This window comes from Silene latifolia, chromosome 3 (genome assembly GCF_048544455.1).
Source record: "Silene latifolia isolate original U9 population chromosome 3, ASM4854445v1, whole genome shotgun sequence".
NCBI lineage: Eukaryota > Viridiplantae > Streptophyta > Magnoliopsida > Caryophyllales > Caryophyllaceae > Silene > Silene latifolia.
This window is the reverse complement of record NC_133528.1, coordinates 138,872,553-138,894,510: the sequence shown is the minus strand read 5'-3', so window position 1 is coordinate 138,894,510 and position 21,958 is coordinate 138,872,553. Positions and strand designations below refer to the sequence as shown.

The following is a 21,958-nucleotide window of genomic DNA, read 5'->3' as shown; positions in this document are numbered from 1 at the left end:
CCTGAAATGAAACTCTACATAAAATAACATTTGAAAAATCAGGTACCTGAAATGTTGAGAATAAAGTTCCAACCCATATGAGTTACACATGTAAAGATACCACATTGGAGAATAAACCAACTCCAGTATAAACCTAGGAAATTAAGAGGCCCTTAAACTACTAGATGACCAACTAACCCGAGCTAATTAATATTACAAGTAGTACTCCAATTCTTAAGGCCGTTTTAAAGTTAAAACGGATAATGTCGGTCTTAAACGAGAATTTGTATTCTTAAGCTCAAATTTTGGAATGTTCCATTTTTTTGTCTGAAAATTTAGATTTTATTTATGCTTATGCTTGTGCCTTTTGTTTTGTTAACTTATTTGGCGGTGTAACAGTTAATGGATTAGTAATTTCATACTATAGTAACTTTTGGTGTTTAAGAAATGGCGTGTGAGGATGTAGGACTTTATCATTTGAGATAGATAATCTTAATTACATTCTTATCGGATCTAATTAGAAAAGATGTATTTTATAAGATGGTTGATGACATTAGGGAGTCCAGTAATGGTGGTTCGAAATTAAAGAGGCGGATGGTGATATGGCGATTATATAGAACAGTTGCTTTCTCAAGTCGAAGCGAAAAAAGTAAAGTCTTGAGTGGCGAAGAAGGCCAGGGTTTGGGAAATATTTAGATGTTCATGGGTTTTATAATGCATATATCAATCAATGCAAAATTCGGTCTGACTACGTCGATTTATCTTAAAGACTTCCCGGGAATTGATGATGACTTGATGAGAAGGTAATCCCCGCCCCTCTATATATATATATTGATCCCAAACCAGTTTTATTTATATACTCCGTATAAGGTATACTCTATATAATAAGAAAGAGAAGAAAAAGAAAGGGAAAATGGAAAAGTCAGAAGAAGCATATAGCGGGCAGCCGCCAAGTAGGGTTGCATACCTAAGTATTGGTCGGCCAGATAACTTAGCCACCATCATCAATGAAGTAGGCGCTGGATTTAGTCTTGGTACCTTTTTTGGTTTCTTCAGCTACTTGGCGAAAGACAGACAAGGAGTACGCAGGGCACTCGCCAAATCTCCTCGTTTTGGTGGAATGTGTTCGTTTTTTAATCTCTGTGCCGAGGTTGGTTTGTTTGCTCATTACAAGCTCCGTGGTGGCACCGGCCCTTATAAGGCGGACGTTAGACATGTACTTGTCGCACGTACTGTCGCCGGGGGTTTTCTTTTTACACCTCCTGGTCGTATCTTCTACCCTCCCTATGCCTTAGCCTCTGTTGGCCTCACCTCTCTAATTCTTTTTTATGATGTGCTCGATACACGCACCGCCTCCCACCTTCATTAGCCAGATCTGTATCTATGAATATCCCGACTACAATTCTATGCCCAAAATATCTTAAATCTAAATATCCCCCGCCCCTGAATTGTTGTGAATTCTAGGTTATTCCAGATACTATTTCTCATGCTTACAAGTATTACTAATTATTATTATAATTATTATTGCTGTTGTTGTTGTTTGTGTCCGGCTTTCTTCCTTCCAGTTGTTCGCAATTTTGATATGTTCTACTTTGAGCCCAGCTTTTTGTTAATTTCTTATCCCGTCTTTTAATAAATTTGGGGGATTTTGCTTGATTCTGTATTCGGTAAATTGTAATGTTTTTCTTAGAAACACCTTAATTAATTCAACTATTCAAGCATCGATTATAAGCTAAATAAAAATATATTTGGTAAAACTAGTTGAAACATGAATTGATAGAAGAAAAACAAAATAGCTCACTAAATAGGTTTTGCTTCTTATATTATGAAGTAGCCCTAGATCGCACACTCTTAATTACGAGTCATTGTGAATTAATTCTCCGCATTCCTGTCTTAGGGGGAAAAGCAGCCTACATCCGACCCCTTTTTGAAGCCATTGGCGGGAGTCCGTGAGGTACTTAGGTAATGTTGCTACTCGTGATTAGGAAGCGAGGAAACTAAAATTGATTTCGTTTCTTTTAGACTTTCAGTACAATAATGACCAAGATCAGATCTTTTTTTGACCTTCTTTAAGTGTAAGATGTAATAGAGTTAGAAATAAACAACTTTTGCTTAAAGTGTTCGCAGTGACACTGATTGCAAAAGAGGGGAAATCGGGTCGGTTTTATATCCAAAACTTTCAGTATAATAATGACCAAGATCAGATCTATAATATTAAATAATTTCATCTCCATTTACGTCATTATCAAAATATTGCTTTTATAATTAGTTACCTTATTAACTCCCTCTTTTTCAGTTACCTTTTCAAATTTCAGTTAGTTTTTCAGTTTTCAGCTAGCTTTTTAGGTTTCAACTAATTTTACCAAACAGAACCTAAATAATTGTTTTTTCATTATAATTAGGGTATACATCTAGTTTTACGTGTCATTCTATATTATCCATTATATTTTTTTGTTTACAACGATGAACTGTATCAAGGAAAATAAACCAGTTAGAGTATAAACCTAGGATAATTAGAGGCCCTTAAACAACTAGATGGCCAACTAACCCGAGCTAATATTACAAGTAATATTCCAATTCTTAAGGCCGTTTTAAAGTTAAGACGGATATTGTCGGTCTTAAATGAGAATTTGTGTTCTTATGCTCAAATTTTGGAATGTTTCATCTATTTTGTCTGAAAATTTGGATTTTATTTATGATTATGCCCGTGCCTTTTTTTAACTTATTTGGTGATGTCATGATGTTGGAAGAAGTTCGTCAACTTAAATGTAATTTCATACTATAATACTCCCTCCGTCCCGATCATTTGTGGTCATTTTCCATATTGGGGTGTCTCAGTAATGGTCGCTGGAAAGTGAAAATCGTCAATCACGGATGGTGGTGAAAACAAAAATTTTGAAAGAAGAGGAAATAACAATGTATTTTATAAGATGCTTGATGACATTAGGGAGTCCAGTAATGGTCGTTCTAAAGAGGTGGTTCGTGAAGCTGATATCGCCATCTTGGAAGCTAAAGTGAAGTTGTGTGAGATGCTACGCGATACACTTGAGCAGACTAGACAGCATGTGCAGAACAAGCAAGCTATGAGACAAGGTGAGCAAGATGAGGACGAGGAGGATGAGGCGGAAAGCGACAAAAAGGATGGTGATGATGAAAAGGAAAGAAACAATCCGCTGAAGCTTCCGATGGGGTGGGACGAGAAGCCTATACCTACCTTATCGGCTATATAAGCTGCATGGTCTTGGCAGAGAAACCAGTAAGCACATGATGATGGGTCACAAAATACAATGATCTCTCAGAAGTTCCAAAACATTGAATTTCATTTGCCTATTGATAGTTCCTCAATCACACAGTATACATCATCATGACTGCCTAATTCATAGTAAGCTCCAATACGAAAACGTGACACACTTAATACGGCATATATGTGAACCATATATATACTGGAAGAGAAAACAGATGTTAACCAAGAAGTAGCACTTATTATATCACATTAACTATACAAAATCTAACATTTTACAACTCGGGGAAGAAACAGAGAAAGCAAAACCGCATATGGAGTACTTTATTATCTCTCGTCTTGGTGCCAAACGGAAATTTCCAACAGAATTGAACTATATATACTAAACATAAAAACAAGCTATCTATCTATAGAGTATTTTTTTGCACCTTGACATGAAAAGTAGGCTGATGACCTTGGGTTATACACCAAACCCTCCAAGATCACAATTCCTCCTGAAAATCCTCCTTCCTGGATGCTGAGGCATTCCGAAAGCTGGCAACCGATCATAGTCTCCCCCAATAACAAATGGAACTCCAAAGGGATTTGGATCTCTTCGTCCTGGAAATAAAGGCCTAAAATGGGGAGGTTCTCTCCATGGAAATGGTATACAAACCCTCTTTCTCTTCTTCCTGATCTCCCAAGCATTAGTAAATTTTGATTTCCATTGAACTTCACGTGATGAACTTGCCACATCTCCAAACTCTTCTTCGTATTTCAGTTTCCAAAGATCATTATTTGAAGCAACAAAACGCAGTTCTGAAGATACACAGGCGACACTAGCAACGTCTACGGCCGGAAGAGACTCCAAAATATTGAGTTTGAGCTCAGTGGGGAGGAGCATGAAGCAAGGAGGAGGGACCAAACCCACTTCCTCGCAAAGTTCAATTAAGAGTGGGTATGAAAGCCCGTCCTTAACTATTTTCCAAAAGTCGAAAATTTCTTGATTTGGGTACAGTTTAATGGATCCATCCCTATCTTTCTCAGACTCAGTATCATCATTCATTCTCCGGACATAGTTCAAAGCGGGAATAATCTTTGGTTCATCCAAGCAAACTCGGTGGATTCTAAATCCTTTTTTAGGTAAAGACCCATATACATTGACATACTTCCCCAAAGTCTGAAACTTCAAAACAACAGTTTCAACTAATTCCGAAGTGGAAATCTCTGGAAGCGTATAATGCAAAGATATACCAAATGCTGATGAAGGCCACACATCTGGAAGATGAAAACCATCAACTTTCCTGCCTGAAATTGGGTCATAACCTACAAAGCCGGATTCCAACAAAACGGCATGGACAGCAATCACCAGAAGCTTATGATTACCACCGTTAGTAGCACCATCTCCCACCTCCTTGACAAACACCTTCTTCAGAAAACTGGGCACAGAAATCCTAGTATTCACATTATTTAAAGACTCATCATCAACCTCCATTTCATCGGTTCCCTCGATAACCTCCATAGCCTTTTGATCATCAGGGTTACTCAATCCCGAAGAAAGTTCCATTCCACTATCCATCAATTCTCGAGCACGCGAATTGGAACCACCCTCTTCATCTAACTTAGTAGTCTCTATCATTGGAGGATTCACCAATTCTCCACTATCACTAGGGTTACTCGATTTCGATAATTCTCGATTCGTATCACTAGAACCAGCAATTTCATCCAATTTAACAGCATCAAACTTCTGGGTATTCACCGATTCATCAATCTGGGCAACCCCCAATTCTTTACTTTTATCACAAGAAACATCAAATTCACCTAATTTACCACAATCTAACATCTGGGTATTCATCAAATTCACATCTTGATCATTCCTAGAACTACTTTCAGAGGGATTATCAATATTATGCACCAAATTAGGGTTTTGCGATGAAAAAACATTAGGGTTTTGAGTAAAGTATATGAGATCACCTGAAGTAATACCAAGAGATTGAAGAGATTCATCCGGCGACAACCCGAAAAGCTCATCCTTTCTGTTGAGAGATAGGAACAAATTGTGTTGAAGTGTAGAAGATGATGCTGAAGGGAAAAGTTGGAGGTATAGGGTTTGCTTCAATTGTTGAAGATTACATTGATTTGGGACTTCAATTTTGTGGGTTTCTTTTGATTCTAATGATCTAAGTCTTAGTTTCATGGTTGCTTTGTGAAGAGAAGAGACTGAGAAATCGATTGATTTTTTTGGGGGAAATATTGATATGTGGAAAGAACTCAAGAAGATGGTGAAAAGAAGAACAAAAGGACAAGAGGTTTGTTGATTCTAATTTCAGTAGGTCTCCCTTGCGACGGGTCGGATATTGCGACGGGTATTATGTGCAAAAATTAAAAATAAACAATAATTAGGACGGAGGGAGTATATCAACCATAAAAATAAATTTGGTTAAATTTTAATTTTTGGTACACTAAAAAGGTTATTTGGTGTTTTTTTTTTTCCTTTTTTGTGAGTAAATAAGTTGGTTATTTTGAGTGACAAGTAATGAAGTTAATTTATAAAATTCAATTAAATCCTATATCCATGTAATTATGAAAGTTATCCGTGTGATTAGGAAAGTTAAACCGTGTTTAGGAAAGTTACCCGTATAAGCGTCTTTTTCCTCCTTAAACTAGGAGTGTAGGGCGTAAACCGACGTAGATCACTCTTTGCTTGCTATATAAACAGCCCTTGGTTCACCTCAGATTACTATCAAAACAAATTAGAGCAAAACAATTACAAAAAATCAGCAATCATGGAAGCTAGTAAAAACCAAAACAATGTCTTCACCGTATTCTATGGAATGCTTAATGAAATAAAGGAGTCTAATAAACATAACGGGCGTTCAAAGGAGGTGGTTCGCGATGGCGAGGATATCATACAGTTGCTTTCTCAAGTGGAGGCGCAAATTGCACAATCTGTAACCTTCAGCGGAGAAGAAGGGTTTGGTAAGTATTTAGACCTTCATCTGTTATATAACAAATACAAGAATTCTAAATTCGGCCACCAATTAGACTACATTCAATATCTTCGGAATTTCCCTGGTATTGATGATGAACAGACGATCCCTTCCAGGTTTAAGCCCACGGCCCAGTATCGTGTTTACATTGAAGACGTGTTGAATTACTTGATTTCTTTCATGGACCGTGCTCGGCCTTTAATGTTCTTGGACAGGATATTCAAGGATTTGGAGGAGGAATTGAGGGGTAAAAAGAGGCCTAGACCCGAACCTGAGGCATTGATGGTCGATGCTAACACGGTGGAGGAATTGATGGAGTTAGGATTGGAAAAACTCAAGGAGGGTTTGGATACCCTTGGCGTTAAGTCCGGAGGTACGGTCAGGCAAAGAGCTGAAAGACTCCTACTAGCCAAGAACAATAAATTGGAAAGACGACATTTGAAGAAGGAGGAGAAGGAGAAGGAGACGGTTTTGTTGGAAGCGAAAGTGAAAAAGTTGTGTGAGATACTAAGCCATACGCTTGAGCAAACTAGACAACACGTGCAGAACAAGCAAGCCATGACTCCAGGTGAGCGAGATGTTGATGCTGAAGATGAGGATGATGTTGAAAGTGATAATGACAAGGATGGCGATGATGATGATAAGGAGATATATAATCCGCTGAAGTTGCCGATGGGATGGGATGGGAGACCTATACCTTATTGGCTGTATAAGCTACATGGTCTTAGACAAGAGTTTAAGTGCGAGATTTGTGGGGACCACACTTACTTTGGGCGCAGGGCTTTCGAGATGCACTTCAAAGGAGCACGACACCAGAATGGGATGCGTTGCCTTGGAATCCCTAATACCAAAAGCTTCCATGAGATTACCAGCATACAAGAGGCTTGTAATCTATGGCAACTTGTTAAGGAGAGGCAGGGGTTGTTGAAATGGCGCCCTGAGGTGGACGAGGAATTTGAAGACGCTGATGGTAATGTCTATGATACCAAGACTTTTAAAGACCTTTCCAGACAAGGCTTGATCTGATCTCCATTTCTCCATTTACTTCCCTTTAATTTATGACCCGCTTTATCAAATTTTATTAAATTGTATCTTTGAATTTCTCATTTGTTTACTTGTACTTGTTAATCATTATGAACATGCTTTAGAATTCAAACTGATTACTATCTTATCGCCTTTCCGGCTTAGCCTGCTGAAAAATAGATTCTCAATTCTCAATCATTGAATGCTTCCTGATATTTCCGTAATGGTACAGTTTACAGTATCAGTAGGTTTCCCTTGTGACGGGTCGGATCTTGCGACGGTTAATTTCTGAGTGGAAATGGGTAGAGGGGACAAGGTGGGCACCCACCCCATGTGCTCCTTCTCTCACCCCCTATGGGTTTTTGTGAGAGACAAATATGAGTGCAATATTCTGAGTTTGTGAATATCCTCCGTCATAAGGGAGAATTTGTGTTACAGTATATACTACTTACAGCAGATAATACACTCTAAATTTTAAGACGAAATATGTTTTTCGTAGCTCTTGAATCAATGGAGAGCCTAATCAACGCAGCAACATAAACAGTAACGGCAGAACGTTAGTTACAGAATGATTTAGGATCGGCTTAAAAAGTTGTTCAATGCTCAGGCCGGCCTTGGGACCATGCAACCTGTGCGGGAGCACATGCCCCGGCCTGCACATAATCCTCTTGGTTTGTTTTTTTTTTTTTAACCAATTTGGATATGAGTACTAGGACATCTCATTAGAGGCGTTTCTTGGCCTCGTGTTGTTCCCTTTAACGCTTCTTGAGTATTTGTTTTGTTTTGTTTTGTACTTGTACTTTTTTTTTTTTTTTCTTGATGACGAGGAGGTTGGATCCTCTCCTGGATCTGACCCCACCGCTTGGCGCTGTCTGTGCGAGTTCTTTCCATGGGATTATTCCCTCTCCGGGCGTCAGGTCCCCAGGAAAGTGTTCATCTAGGGAATCGAACCCAGAACCTCGCAATTCCTCCTTAGGAGGCTTTGAGATTACCCTGGAATTCCACTAGACTCACACATCTTGGGTTGTACTTGTACTTTTAGTTTTGGAGTAACCCGGCTTCTTTTCACCAAAAAAGAAAATCATGTCGGAGAATCTAAAAAAAAATTGGGATATTCTACAGTGTACCCTGAGTTTTTCGGTTTTGTATGTTGTACCCCTCTTTTTTTTAAATTCTATATTATACCCATAAATTTTTTACTTATTTCTCCATCATAGCATCATTTAACTCTCCACTAACTTTATCACTATCAAACGACTGTACTTTGACCTTTATTCTGACTTATTAATTATATAACAACATTATATATGAGAAACATCACAAATCACTTTTAATAAGCACCAACTACTATTAAAAACATCTGTTATGATTCATGACATGATAATGGAGATTTTTTGAACTTTTAGTTAGTTTCGTATATTATTTCTTGGGCTAATGAGTAATTCGGCGAACTAATAAGTAAATAAGTAGGTTATCGAGTAATTGGGATGATAAATAGACGATTTAATAGGTCATTTAAGAAACTAAGTTAGCAAAGATAATAAATAAGGTCGTGGTATAGATTAATGTATAGAGTTTAGGGGTATACCATAAAATATAAAAAAGGAGGGGTACAACGCAGAAAACCGAAAACCACGGGGGAACACCGTAGAATATCCCAAAAAAATTTCTAACCTTGTTGATATTGATTATTGTCATGTTAGTAACGGCAATTTAACCGTCGCTACTAAAAGTAAGGATATTGCTCTCGCTCTCAAACTTGTTCTCCGGCGAGCATTCTTATATGATACGCTGACTATACATGCTAATCACAATTTTGGAGGACGGGAAACACGAGGGGTTGTCTTTGAAAATCAATTTCTTATATGATACGCTGACAAATAATGTAAATTAGCTTTTGAACCCGTGCATGCACGAGTTATCTTTGAAAATCGCATTTTAAAATTTAATAAATTATTGTAATATAATTGTTCATCTTATTTTATAAAGGGACCTGCTATTTGCTACGCCGAGTCGCCGACCATCTCGATCTCCCCGCCCCCTCCGAGCGCCGACCATCCCATATGCCCTCCCACACCTCAACCCACTGGCCAAACTTCCCTCCCCCCTTCATAGCCACCGTCATATACCCTCCGTAACATCTACCCTCCCCCTGAATCCGCCGCCACACGTAGTACCCTCCCCCATGCGACATGTCACTTCTTCGACCACCCTACCCCGGCACTTCAACGACCACCTACAACCGGTGCTCAGCCCCCTTCCTTTCGCACAGTGGGGGATGGACATGCTAGGGCCGTTTCCAACGGCCTCCGGAGGAAGGAAGTTCTTGATCGTCGCCGTTGATTACTTCACCAAATGGGTTGAAGCCGTAGCGGTACCGGCGAAGACCACAGCGGCCGTTAGAAAGGTAATCTGGGAAAATGTTATAACCCGTTTTGGATTGCCCCAAGTCATGGTATTTGACCACGGCCGAGAATTTTGGAGTGACCTGATAATGAACTGGTTAGAAGAGCTTGGCATCAAGTATGCATACTCATCCGTCCGCCACCCACGAGAACGCAACGGACAAAGGAGGCGACCAATAAGACAATCCTCAACGGTTTGAAGAAGACAGTGGAAGACCTTAAAGGAAGATGGGCCGATGAACTACCCGGCGTACTGTGGTCCCTACGGACCACGGAGAAGGAAGCAACGGGGTACACTCCTTTCCACTTAATCTACGGATCCGAAGCAGTCCTACCAATTGAAGCGACGGTGCCAACATTCAGAACGGCTACCTTTAACCCAGACGAAAATGAGGAAGGCCTTAAGACCTCCCTAGATCTGGTCGAAGAAAGCCGAGACACAGCACGCCTCAACTTGGCAGTATACCAAAACCGGATGAGAAGAGCCTACAACCGAAGAGTCCACAAGAGGGACTTAAAAGTAGGAGATCTAGTCCTAAGGAAGTCGGCCGCCACCAACAAAGGAAATATTCATGGTAACTAACGGCCAACTGGGAAGGTCCCTACAAGGTGGTTGAAGAAATGAGGCCGGGTACGTACCGACTGACAGACATGGAGGGTGTGCCTTTAATGAGCCATTGGAACACCGACAACTTAAGAAAGTACTTTGTATAGCGGCGGAGGTGTTCAAACCCAATGTGGACACCCCAACGCGTGATCATAAGTGAAGAAACAGCCAAGTTTTCCATCCAAGTGCTTGTCCCCTCCATAATTGCCACCCAAAGAGAAGAATTTCTATCGAGCCATAACCCCGGTTACCTCGGCAATTGGCCGAGAGCGACGGGGACACAATGACCGGTACGCTAGAAGAATTGCTATCGAGCCATAACCCCGGTTACCTCGGCAATTGGCCGAGAGCGACGGGGACACAATGACCGGTACGCTAGAAGAATTGCTATCGAGCCATAACCCCGGTTACCTCGGCAATTGGCCGAGAGCGACGGGGACACAATGACCGGTACGCTAGAAGAATTGCTATCGAGCCATAACCCCGGTTACCTCGGCAATTGGCCAAGAGCGACGGGGACACAATGACCGGTACGCTAGAAGAATTGCTATCAAGCCATAACCCCGGTTACCTCGGCAATTAGCCGAGAGCGACGGGGACACAATGACCGGTACGCTAGAAGAATTGCTATCGAGCCCTGTCAAGCAAAGATGTTACGCAGTTGAGATATGCATTCAAGCTGCCTCAGCCATACTAAAGGTAAAAACGAAGGCACTCAATTAATAACGCAAGAAGATAAACAAAGAATTGTGATCAAAGCCTCGGCCAGGCCAAAGGCCAATGGGACAAACTTTGTTAAAAATGATTGAAAGAAGAATACAGACGACAGCCGTCCCCATAGGGGTAAGCCTAAACACAACCTACCAAGAAAGTTTTTTACAAACAAGGAAAAGAAAAGCAAAAGATTACAAGCATGTCAATTGAAGCGCCAAAAGATGGCAGGGAGGAAAGGCTCAATAGTTGGCCCCCGAACAGCTAAAGCTATCCGAGACGCCGGGTGAGTCTGGTGACGACCGCCCGTCTCCCTATGCCTGTTGCTGCCCTCCATCAGAGGCAGCAGCATCTTCGGTGGCCGGCTTAAGAAAAGGCTCGACATTCTCAAGCGCCTTTAGCCTCTCAGCCTCCTTTTCGGCCTCCGTTGCATCATAGGCCGCCTTGGCCAACGCTATCTGAGCCGCCTTCGCCGCCTCCGCTTCTCGGCGAGCACGCTTCCGCAAAGATCGGACATCTCATCCAGGAGCTGATCAAATTTATCCCACGGGAAGGAACCGTCGGTGATGAGCCGTCTGATTGCCTCCCTGGTCGCCTTCTCGGCCTGGTCCCGGAATTGGACGCACATTTTAGGGAGGAGATCATCTTGAAGCATTTCAATATCCTTCTCTTTTTGAGCAAGGATAGCATGTGCGTCCCTGAGCGCCTCCGCCTGCTTCTGAAACAGACCCTCCCACTCGTCCCTCTTGGCAACCACAGCGTCGTAGGCGCCTTTATACCTCTCCAGCTCCTCCATCATTTTGGCCGTGGCGGCATCAGCATCCTCAACCTTGACCCTCTCGGCCCTCAGCAGCTTCTCAGATTCCTCCACACGCTTCTCGGCAGCAAGAAGATCCCGCTTAGCCTTCCCGGCTTCCCCCCTCGCAGCAGAAAGATCAAGCTTAAGCTTTGCAGTCAGTGGCCCAGATTGGACCATGGCCTTTTCCTGCTCCATGATGAGGGAGCCGGCTAGACGGGTCCACTTCGCCAATCTCTTATATATTTTCTCACCCTCCGCCACGAGCTCGGTGGGAGAAATCTTCTGAGCTGAGGAGTCAACGGTGACATTTCTATCACCCATCTGCTCAATAGCCTTCTCAGGCTGCTTCCCCGATTGCCGTTCAGTCAGAACGCCGGCTGCCGAAGGTGGATCTACAAAAAATTTACACAGAGCATCCATGTCACCATGCATTGACACATCAGAAAGCCTGTCATCTGGAATGTCCAACGAACCGGCTAAATCCGAACCACAAGTTAGATCCGTACCAGTTTGGACCCTCTTAGTTGGAGGGCTGGTGGAGGCAGGCTTCTCCCCGGCAACGGTGGAAGCAGACGGTGGATCTTTCCTCTTCTTCGGAGAAGGGACCTTAGCAACGGTCACCTCCCCCTCAGTAATATTGATGACCTCCACATGATCCTTTTGGACCACTGGGGTCGAAGAGGGAGTTGGCATTGAAACCGCCGCCGACTTGGACGCTGCCTTCTTTGACCTCTTCGGCACGCCTCCGAGAACCCGTGCTTGGGCCGTCTCCTGATCCAGCCCCCTCGTCTGCTTGTCCATAATTTCGTTAGGGGCTAGTCTGCGATCACGCGCCTCAGCCGTAGGATGCCGCTGGACAACCTTCCCGTCCTTATCAAGCCCTAGCCTCTTCAAGTCCTTCTCAGACAGATCCTGACCAAACCGATCTGCAAGAAATCAAGCAAGAGTTACATAAAGTAAAACAAAACTCTGAAAAAGGAACGTAACAAGCAAAGGTGGGCCTCACACCGACCCCACTCACCCCAGTTGAGGGCCGGTATGAGGCCGACGCGGCATAGCATCTCATCCTGAAGAATAATCTGAGTCGGGGCGACCATCCCTCCTCGGCATCAAACAAACGCATTGCCCGCTTCTCATCCGCAGTAAGAGGGACAAACGAAGCGTCCATCTTGACCTTGCTACCCCGGGAGACGTGTTTCTCATACTCTTCCCGGGTCTCGCACCGTAAGTAAACGGGGCTCTGGAAAGACCGAGGCAATGGGTAGTCCTCCGGCACTTGGACGTACACCCATCGCCCTTGCCAGTCTTTGCAGGAAGTAAGCTTGTTCACGGAGACATAGCCTGGCTCCATCTGTACGCTATACCACCCCACTTTGCCGGATTTTGACGGCCGAAGACTATGGAGTCGGCGGAATAGGTTAACCGTAGGGGTCTCCCTCTTAAAGACACAGAGCCACACAAAGCCGACTATCGTCCTCAGGGCCAACGGATGCAGTTGGGCCACGGCAACGTTCATAGCTTTGATGATAGCCATGACGTGTTCATTCAAAGGAAACCGGAGCCCATACTCCAGGTGCCTGATATGCACGCCGATATGACCCGGGGGAGGGCAGCATACCGCCTGACCCTCCCCAGGGATAACAATTTTATACCCCTCACCGAGGGAGAAGTGGTCTCCGAAAAGAGTCTCTCCGGAGCTGCTTGCGAATTTATTTGTCCAGACACGGTCGAGGCCAGTCGTGCAGGCCTCACCATGATCCGGAATAGTCGTCCTCCCACCATCAACGGGAGCCCCCTCATCATCATCATCAACATCATCAACATCATCAGCATCATCCTCATCCTCCAACTCCTCCAGGAGGGGCAGAACAACTACGGGAGAAGGAGACCTAGGGCCCCCAAACCTTAGCGGGATGGCTTCCAGTATCACCTCCTCGTCAAGACGCGACGGGGAACCCCCCGGCGCAGAAGTACTAGTCCCGGCATCAACAGAAGACATGTTCACAAACAATTACTAACGAAATAAGAGGAGAATTTGTTTGTTTACCTCGAAGAAAAACACTCGCCGGATCGAAGACTGAAGATTGGAAGAAAGAGAAGCTCTTGAAAGTTTAGAAAGATGAAGATTTTGGAGAAAATTTGAGAAAATGAAATTGGTGGCCAAAATCACGGAAGAACTGCCCTATTTATAGGGAAAAGCCCATAAAGAAGGACCAATCAGGGCACAGCCCATGAAGCGTCAACCAATCAACGAACGACACGTGCGGACATGCAACCACGGAATGTCAATCGTTGCAACAGTTGAATGTCAATCAATGCAATAGTGACCAAGCGTCTTCAACACGCCCATTCACATCTCTTCGCCTATTCACCTTCCTCAACAAATTCCTAGGTATCTGCTCTCCGTCGGCCACCTGATCAACCAAGCTAGGAAGCACCGGTCGGGGCAATCAAAAACAACCGACTCTCGACCGGTCACGGCCAGCGTCACATTCTTTTCCACATCGGATGCCCTTTACGCATCCATGTGGAGGGGGGACATGGTACGGCCTAACAAGAACCACGCCGATGCATCAGAAGGAGCCGATGCAGAGCAATTTTGCAAAAATACTTGCGCAGAATATACGCTCAACATACATCGGAGCCCATACCACGGCATAGACTACGCTGGGGGCAAATTGATGGGGCATATTCTGCACCGCTGACCAAGTCAACATATTGAGCAAGGTCAAAGATATCCACAAAGAAAGTCAACAACTTAGATGCGCCTAGCCGATGCAATCCATCGGCGGTCACCTGGGTCTCGGCCGGACAACTAACTAGCCCCGTGACACGATTCGCGTACTCATATCCAAGACCCCTCGGCCAGCCTGCCATAGGTCCATCGGCCGAGGGTAGAACGGTCTTTCCACCTGCTAGCCACTTGGCCACTTGGCCACTACGTGACAAAAGGTAAAAGCCTATAAATACTCCTCAACCTTCATTGAGGAAAGGATCCACAAATTGACCTAATAACCACTATTCATTTGGTATTATCTTCCTTATCTCTCTACAATACACTCTTAGCCAAGTTACAACAACTTCTCTCTAAGTTTACTGACTTGAGCGTCGGAGTGAGTACGCTCGGCCAAAGCCGAGCCCTCAGTTTGTTCATCGTTTCAGGACACCGCAAGGAGGACTCAAGCAAAGACATCATTCTACGAGCCACGAGTGGTAACAAATATCTGCTCTGGAATTATACCCGGAACAGTAATAATATATTTTTGATCAGTAGTAGAATTTTATTTCATTCAACCGAACATTTTATTCTAAAAAGAAGCATCACAATACTTAATACAATAATTTGTATAATTTGTATATGTTTAATTGATTCTCATTTGTACAGAAATATATGATGTTAAATTCCTAATATTTCAATATATTATTGTGTAAAACAATGGCATGTGTAAAAAATTATACACAGTTATGATGTAATATTAAGATATTTATATTTATAATTGTTAATTTAATACTTTTTCATAAAAGTAAGTTTTTAACTGGAAAGGTTACAAGTGTTAGATTATATATGATGTGTCGAAATTTATGGTCTGATTATCACATTGGAGACAAATAATGTAAATAACTAGTTTAGATTTCGTGCACTGTATGCTATATATATAGTTTTACCATTTTAGTGTATTATTTTTGAAATTTAAACTAACTAATCTTTTTTATTTTTACGTTTCTCATTGTTATATTTTGATTTGAAAAATCAAAATCAAAATTGCATCAAGCATGAAATGAGTTTTTCAATGAAAGTTTTTCTTTTGCCGAGAGATTCCACACTTATAGAATATGCTAAAAAGAAATTAAAGCTTATTTTAGGAAATGTTTTTAAGCGGGAAAATTTATATTTTTACCTATTCTTTTAGTAAATAGGGGATTATAATTATGGTAAATCAAAAAAAAATATTATCTTGTGAGACAGGAAGATAATATTAAAATATAGGATAACAAAATCAATTTTTTTTAAGGTAACCCAAAAAATTCAGTTAGTCTTGCTGAAGACGGGTCGGAGCAAGTGACGGATAATGCCACTCACAAAACGGATAGGGGGGACAAGGTGGGGCACCCCCATGTGCTTCCATCTCTCCTCTATTTGGGTCATTTGTGAGAGAAAATGGTATCCGTCACTCCAAAGTGACGGATACGTGTCATCTTCAATGAGATTTTGTGCAAAAAAATTATTCCAGCTCGAAAATTCGTTGTTGCTAGTCTTGCCACATCAACATCTCGTACTAGTAAGTGAGAAAGACACAAAGGGGCCGCAAGGCTATAAATGAGCAAGCAAAACACATGTTCCGACAATTTGTAGCCAAATTGTTCACTCTCATGGAACTCATGGCACCTACTACCCATTTCCTGCACCTCATCTTCCTCGTCCTTACCATCTTATCCTATACCACATTCTCCTATGAGACCGTCTCATATCTTCCGGGTTTCACCGGCAAGCTCCCGTTCAATCTCGAATCCGGGTATGTCATATTTTTATCGAACTCCCTTGTCCCACTTTTTAATCTTCTTACTTATCAAAATATGTAGTTTTTAAAGTCAACTTTACACATCATGCATATATATCATATTATAGAAAAATGTATTGGTCTAAAGGCAAAGGGTGGCACGCGCTACAAACATTAAAAAGTTAATTAAGAAGATTAATTTTGTCATACAAATGACCACCTATAACAATGTAATAATAAATGCAACTAAACGGGTTTGCTTAACTAGAATAGTATTAGTACCCGTAATTGAAATCCTGGTTTCGCCCCTGTTAGGTACATAAGCGTTGGAGACTCAGAGATGTTTTATTATTTTGTTGAATCTGAAGATAATCCAAGGGTTGATCCTCTGCTTCTTTGGTTAACGGGTGGTCCTGGTTGTTCTTCGTGGAATGGTCTTGTTTATGAAATTGGTAGGTACTCTTTTTTTTGTTTTCATTTATTGCTCAATCATTCAAAGTAAAAATCTTATTCGTTATATAAACTACTTTTGCTAATTTAGTGCACTTTTAGCTCATACTGAGGCCTAAAAGTCAATATATTTGGCTATTTGGTGCACTAAGGATAACGAGGATAATAAGATAATGTTTCCATAATGTTTCTAGTGTGTGTTTGCTCTTGTTTTTTAAAGTGTTTTTTTTTACATAAAAACACTTTTTTGTCAAACATATCATAAATTTAAAAGCTAATTGCAGATTCTCAAAAACTCAATTACCATGTTTTGCCCATAAAAATAGAAACATCAATATGATGTTTGTGTTTCTTGAAAACTACTTTCGAAAAATTAAATTTAAAAAACAGAAACTCATTTAAAGCAAATTAGGCTAAACATTACTCCCTTCATCCTATTCATTATCGCCGTATATGATTTTATTGGTCGTACGACTTTTTTTTTTTTTTTTTTGGAAAGAAAAGATCAATTCATTAATAAATAGTCGTACGACTTTTAGTTTAACCCGACATTTTCTTACAATGTGCTCCGTATAATATTAGCACCATTTTATCGAGAAAACTGTAATACGGAGTATACATTACTTGTTCAGAATAAATCAGGCAAGACAAATTTTCCCTTGTGTCATTACGAGTAATTAAGATAAATAACGGTCAAAGTCAATGTTAAATGATTACTGTAAATTCGAGATAGTATGGGTTAAACATCGATAACTGACATGTACGGTGTACACTGTACCTCAATATGAAGTATTACACCAGAATTCTAGTGATAAGGTTGGTTGTGTAATTGATTGTTCATTTCTGTACTCTGTCGGTGCCTACTACGGAGTATTTCTTGGCCTTATATTAGCAGAATTTCAATTTCTTGGTGGCATTAAATTAGTACGAATAATTTGTTGAAAGTTTATACTCCGTATGAACGATGGTAAGATGGTCAACTGCGCACGCCGCTCAGGTCTAACAGTAACTTAGCACCGGACTGTATGATTACTGATCTAGTAACTAATTAGCTAGGTTGGATCGTTTTGTTTCGTTCTATTATCTGTATGATTCATTAAGGCCATCTACACTTAGGCTGTAGGAACTTGGAAGTTAAGATTATTCCAGAAATGCATTCACAAGCTACATGCTGCAAAAAATGTCGTTTATCAGAACTCGGAAATGCTACATTTCAACAGTCTCCTAAGAAACTCTTAAGTATCTTCTGTAATCTAACTTAGTTTACATGAATGTGACTTTGTAGGTCCACTAGAATTTGACCTTGATCATTCTCTAACAGAAGGGGGTTTCCCCCGGTTGAGATCTTACGAGCATTCTTGGACAAAGGTATTATACTCGGGGAGGAAGGAAATAAATGAAATTTAAGACTCATATACTCTGATGTCGTAACAGATATGGTATATGGGAGTATATACCATTTATATTAATTCTATACGGTATATTACTACATTACATATACCGTAGGCATTGATATGGTATATGTTTTTGTGCAGACTGCTAGCATTATATTTCTAGACTCACCAGTTGGAACTGGCTTCTCGTACTCGACTACTCCCGAAGGATGGCCAAGCTCAGACACACAAGCCGCAAATGAAGCTTACCAATTCCTAATGAAGGTACGTACGTATCTAGTCTAATTTAAATACATGATATGATGAAACAAAGCAAACCCGCTCATTAAATTGTTTGCGCTTCTTTAATGACGATCATAAGTTTAGTAGCAACTCTAGATCACTAGTTATTCTCCTATTCATTTAGTGTACATTGGTTGATTTTTTGAGTTATGGTATATTGGTATACAGTGGTTGGAGGAGCACCCGCAATATCTCCAGGTTCCATTCTATGTTGGCGGTGATGCATACTCCGGAATAATAGTCCCACTACTAACAAAACTAGTCGTAGAAGGTTTTTTCATCTCCATAGTTCTGAACTTAATAAGAACACCATCTATTTTTTAAGCTGCTTTAATGATATATATATATATCCTCACGCTTTCACTCAACACTCCGCAGGTAATGAAGCTGATAAGCAGCCATACGTGAACCTAAAGGTAAGGTGAAAAAATCAGGTCCCAAACTCCTTGCATTTCCCTCGAATTTGGTACATGTTTTAACATTTTTTGGATACTTGCAGGGATACATGGTGGGAAGCCCTAATACTGACGAGTTCATTGATTCGAATTCTAAAGTACCGTTTGCTCATAGGATGGCACTCATTTCAGATAAATATTATCATGTAATTGGCATAAACTACTTCTTCTAGGCTCTATTTTTGAACTTCTATTGTTTTTTGGGTGCAAATGGAGCAACAAGATGCTCACGGTCAGTTTAATGCTAACTGGTTTGCAACTCAGGTCGTAAATACCATCGCTCAATGAGTTGCATTTGCAATTCTATTGTGTAAATTAAAGTTGGACTGTGGCAAGTCGAAACTGTAATGCAGTTAAATTTGCTTATTGAGTACTGCTTTGAATTATGACTGATATTTGTAAATGTTTTCCTTCATTTCACCAAACAGACGCTAAAAAAATCTTGCAACGAGAATTATGTAAATGTGGATCCGGACAACACAGAATGCATCCTTGCTCTCGGCATTTATGAAAGGGTTTGCAACTTCCCTTTTACTGTAAATGCTGTGACAGCCTTACTGAAGGCCGAGGTACTTAGATATAATGGTCTAACTTCTATCTTTTTTTCAATCTTTGACTAGTGTGTCAATGGTATATGGCCTAATCACATATTGGAGCCAAAATGTTCACTTGGTAGACCACAAGACGATAGATGGAATAGAAGATCTCTCATAGAGGACAAGGATGAATATATCCTTTCAACTCCTCAATTTTCAAAACTTTTGTGCCGGGTAAGCCTTCTAGCCTCTGCTTTTTTCCTTCCTTCATATGGGGCCCTTCGGCTGAGTTGCAATTCCAAAGGCACCACAGACTAGCTCGCCAACCACTAGTAATGGTTTTGGAATAAGATGGAAGGAAGAAAAATGACTTAATAAACTGTTTGAGCTTCTTATAGTGTGAAGCCGAAGTCAAACAATGCAATTCTCAACACGACATTTTAATTTGGGTCATACAGAAACTGTTTTTGTGTGTTGAATCAAGAATCAACATCAGGAAAAGACTACATATACACCTAACACACCTTACCTAGCCATAGGGGAGAGACTTTGAGGCATTCGGATAATGCTGCCGCTGTTAACGGGCCCAACTTTTCCTAAAATAACCTCTTTGCCTTGCAGAATTTTAACTACAGTCTGTCAGAAACTTGGGCCAATGATAAATCAGTCCAGGAGGCCTTACATGTCCGCGAGGTATGATTCAAGTTTCTTTTTTCTTTTCTTTTTTTTTTTTTTTTTTTACAGAAATGAATGAAACCAGTTCTCAGTTTTATTCTCGGGTCTGGAAGAACCTTAGTTTAGTATTGTAATACTTCATTATTATTATTGATCATCTGCTATATGCTTGAAATGATGTGATTAGGGTACTGTAAAGCGCTGGAACAGGTGCAACAAGACTATATCATACACAAAAGATCAACCAAGTGTTGTTAATGTACATCAAGACCTCGCAAAATATAACCTGAACGTTTTAGTCACTACGTAATTCAGTCCTTATCTATCTATTTTTCTCTTCCCTTCTAAATTATATACGTTCTGATTACTGAACTCGCTGATAATGTCGATTTCATGTTGGTACCAGTGGTGACCGAGACATGGTTATTCCGTTTGTTGCTGTGGTAGAATGGATAAACTCCCTAAAACAGTCCCTAAATCTGACTCTATCAGAGCACTGGCGACCTTGGTTTGTCGATGCTCAAGTTGGCGGGTAATGTTCTGAAATGCATACATATTACTTTTAATAGTGTTTCTTCCATGATCTATGTTGTCTCTAAAATAAGTTTACTAATGATGAATCTGTTGTAGCTATACACGGAAATATGTGAAGAAACCAGTCTATTCTCTGACTTACGCCACTGTGAAGGTCAGCAAAACATCCATCTTTAGATTATTTTGACACTTTAAATTGGCTGTGTTTTGCATATTAACACGATAACACCTCGGCACTTCATTTTGGACTTGTGTCCAACACTTGAAGTGTTAATGTGACTCTTTCATGTCATCTGTATAATTTACGAGATTTCCTACTTAAATGCTGCAGGACTGTATGGTAAGTTAATGACTTATTATTATTTTGGAATTACAGGGAGGAGGTCACGCAGCTGCAGAATATTATCGCAGAGAATGCTACGAAATTTTCAATAGATGGGTGAATTATTTTCCTTTATAATCCTGTCTCGTGCTAATAATGCAATCCGGCCAGCTTCGTTAGGATTGAGTATGTGCAGCCAATTCAAGCAAGTATCCGATAATTTTTCACCAATCATTTGAAATGTGCTTCTCCTGATGTATTGTTAATCTGTAATGTGATATTTTTTCCTCGTTGTCGACTGCATGCTGTTAAAGACTGTTGTACTCCTGATTTATGAATGTTAATAAAGAGGTAAATGTTTGATCGGATGTAATTATATTCTCGTCTAATTTGTTGAGTAGGCATAAATAATCAAGGAGTGTATTCTCTTACACACCCACATAGCTTAGTTCAACAGGTAAATGTTTGATCGGATGTAAATATAGAGGTCTCAAGTTCAACAGGATTCGAGTCGAATATGACTATAGTGTAGGTGGAACACTCTCTCCTTACCCAACGCAAATGCTTCTAATTTACAAAGTCGCATCAAATGAGGTATTCTATTGACCTTCTCTTTCCAACCTTCTCGGTTCACATTGGTTTATAATGCTGCTTGTTTTGCTTGGACAAATGTCAAAGGAGTGGGTAAAATAAATGTGATTTTAAATATAGAGGAGAAAATTGGAGAGAAAATCTAAAGGAGGATGTAGATAACATTACCACAAGATCAAATTAGTCACTTTTTTAATTAAAGAAACGGCAAGTCTGCCTTGTGACGGGTATATCTGTCACAAGCTTGCAACGGGTCAAGTACTAGTCACTCGTCACAAATGAGAATTTGTGTGTTAAAGAAAATGATTTATACAGCCTAAGGGTTATATTTCAGTAAGTGGATTATACATCTGATGTATTACATTAGATCGTATAGTTTTTAGTTTTAATTTAAAATTTTTAAGTTTTATTATAAAGTTTTTGAGTTCATTTACTTAAACATCAATCTCAAAAAGTTATATTATAACTCAAAAAGATTACATATAA

General features: G+C 40.6%; 4 protein-coding genes across 4 annotated transcripts; 3 read left to right on the top strand and 1 right to left on the bottom strand.

Moving 5' to 3' along the window:
* The first annotated feature begins 892 nt into the window (after positions 1–892).
* On the top strand, positions 893–3,209 carry LOC141649787 (uncharacterized). Its single transcript, XM_074458467.1, has 3 exons — positions 893–1,195; positions 1,877–1,941; positions 2,927–3,209. Exons 1-3 carry the CDS (start codon positions 893–895, stop codon positions 3,207–3,209), a joined length of 651 nt encoding a protein of 216 aa, XP_074314568.1.
* A 232-nt stretch (positions 3,210–3,441) lies between these two features.
* LOC141648164 (putative F-box protein At1g23770) lies at positions 3,442–5,544 on the bottom strand. Its single transcript, XM_074456652.1, has one exon. It carries the CDS (start codon positions 5,394–5,396, stop codon positions 3,681–3,683), a length of 1,716 nt encoding a protein of 571 aa, XP_074312753.1. The 5' UTR covers positions 5,397–5,544; the 3' UTR covers positions 3,442–3,680.
* A 527-nt stretch (positions 5,545–6,071) lies between these two features.
* On the top strand, positions 6,072–7,377 carry LOC141646328 (splicing factor SF3a60 homolog). Its single transcript, XM_074454253.1, has 2 exons — positions 6,072–6,178; positions 6,306–7,377. The coding sequence occupies exon 2, from the start codon at positions 6,370–6,372 to the stop codon at positions 7,213–7,215; it is 846 nt and encodes a 281-aa protein (XP_074310354.1). The 5' UTR covers positions 6,072–6,178; positions 6,306–6,369; the 3' UTR covers positions 7,216–7,377.
* Positions 7,378–16,029: 8,652 nt separating this feature from the next.
* LOC141648162 (serine carboxypeptidase-like 17) lies at positions 16,030–21,254 on the top strand. Its single transcript, XM_074456650.1, has 14 exons — positions 16,030–16,248; positions 16,549–16,685; positions 17,969–18,051; positions 18,219–18,341; positions 18,528–18,630; positions 18,738–18,775; positions 18,859–18,960; positions 19,243–19,329; positions 19,435–19,584; positions 19,972–20,043; positions 20,213–20,331; positions 20,432–20,557; positions 20,656–20,713; positions 20,936–21,254. The coding sequence occupies exons 1-14, from the start codon at positions 16,070–16,072 to the stop codon at positions 21,017–21,019; spliced, it is 1,461 nt and encodes a 486-aa protein (XP_074312751.1). The 5' UTR covers positions 16,030–16,069; the 3' UTR covers positions 21,020–21,254.
* The last annotated feature ends 704 nt before the right edge of the window (positions 21,255–21,958 follow it).

Coding starts and splice junctions, on each gene's coding strand:
- LOC141649787 (XM_074458467.1), top strand. CDS start 893: ATGGAAAAGTCAGAAGAAGCATATAGCGGGCAGCCGCCAAGTAGGGTT. Junction 1,196..1,876: donor ATAAGGCGGACGTTAGACAT/GTACTTGTCGCA, acceptor TTCCTGTCTTAG/GGGGAAAAGCAGCCTACATC. Junction 1,942..2,926: donor GGAGTCCGTGAGGTACTTAG/GTAATGTTGCTA, acceptor TGATGACATTAG/GGAGTCCAGTAATGGTCGTT.
- LOC141648162 (XM_074456650.1), top strand. CDS start 16,070: ATGTTCCGACAATTTGTAGCCAAATTGTTCACTCTCATGGAACTCATG. Junction 19,330..19,434: donor CTCTCGGCATTTATGAAAGG/GTTTGCAACTTC, acceptor ATCTTTGACTAG/TGTGTCAATGGTATATGGCC. Junction 20,044..20,212: donor AGGCCTTACATGTCCGCGAG/GTATGATTCAAG, acceptor TGATGTGATTAG/GGTACTGTAAAGCGCTGGAA.
- LOC141646328 (XM_074454253.1), top strand. CDS start 6,370: ATGGACCGTGCTCGGCCTTTAATGTTCTTGGACAGGATATTCAAGGAT.
- LOC141648164 (XM_074456652.1), bottom strand. CDS start 5,396: ATGAAACTAAGACTTAGATCATTAGAATCAAAAGAAACCCACAAAATT.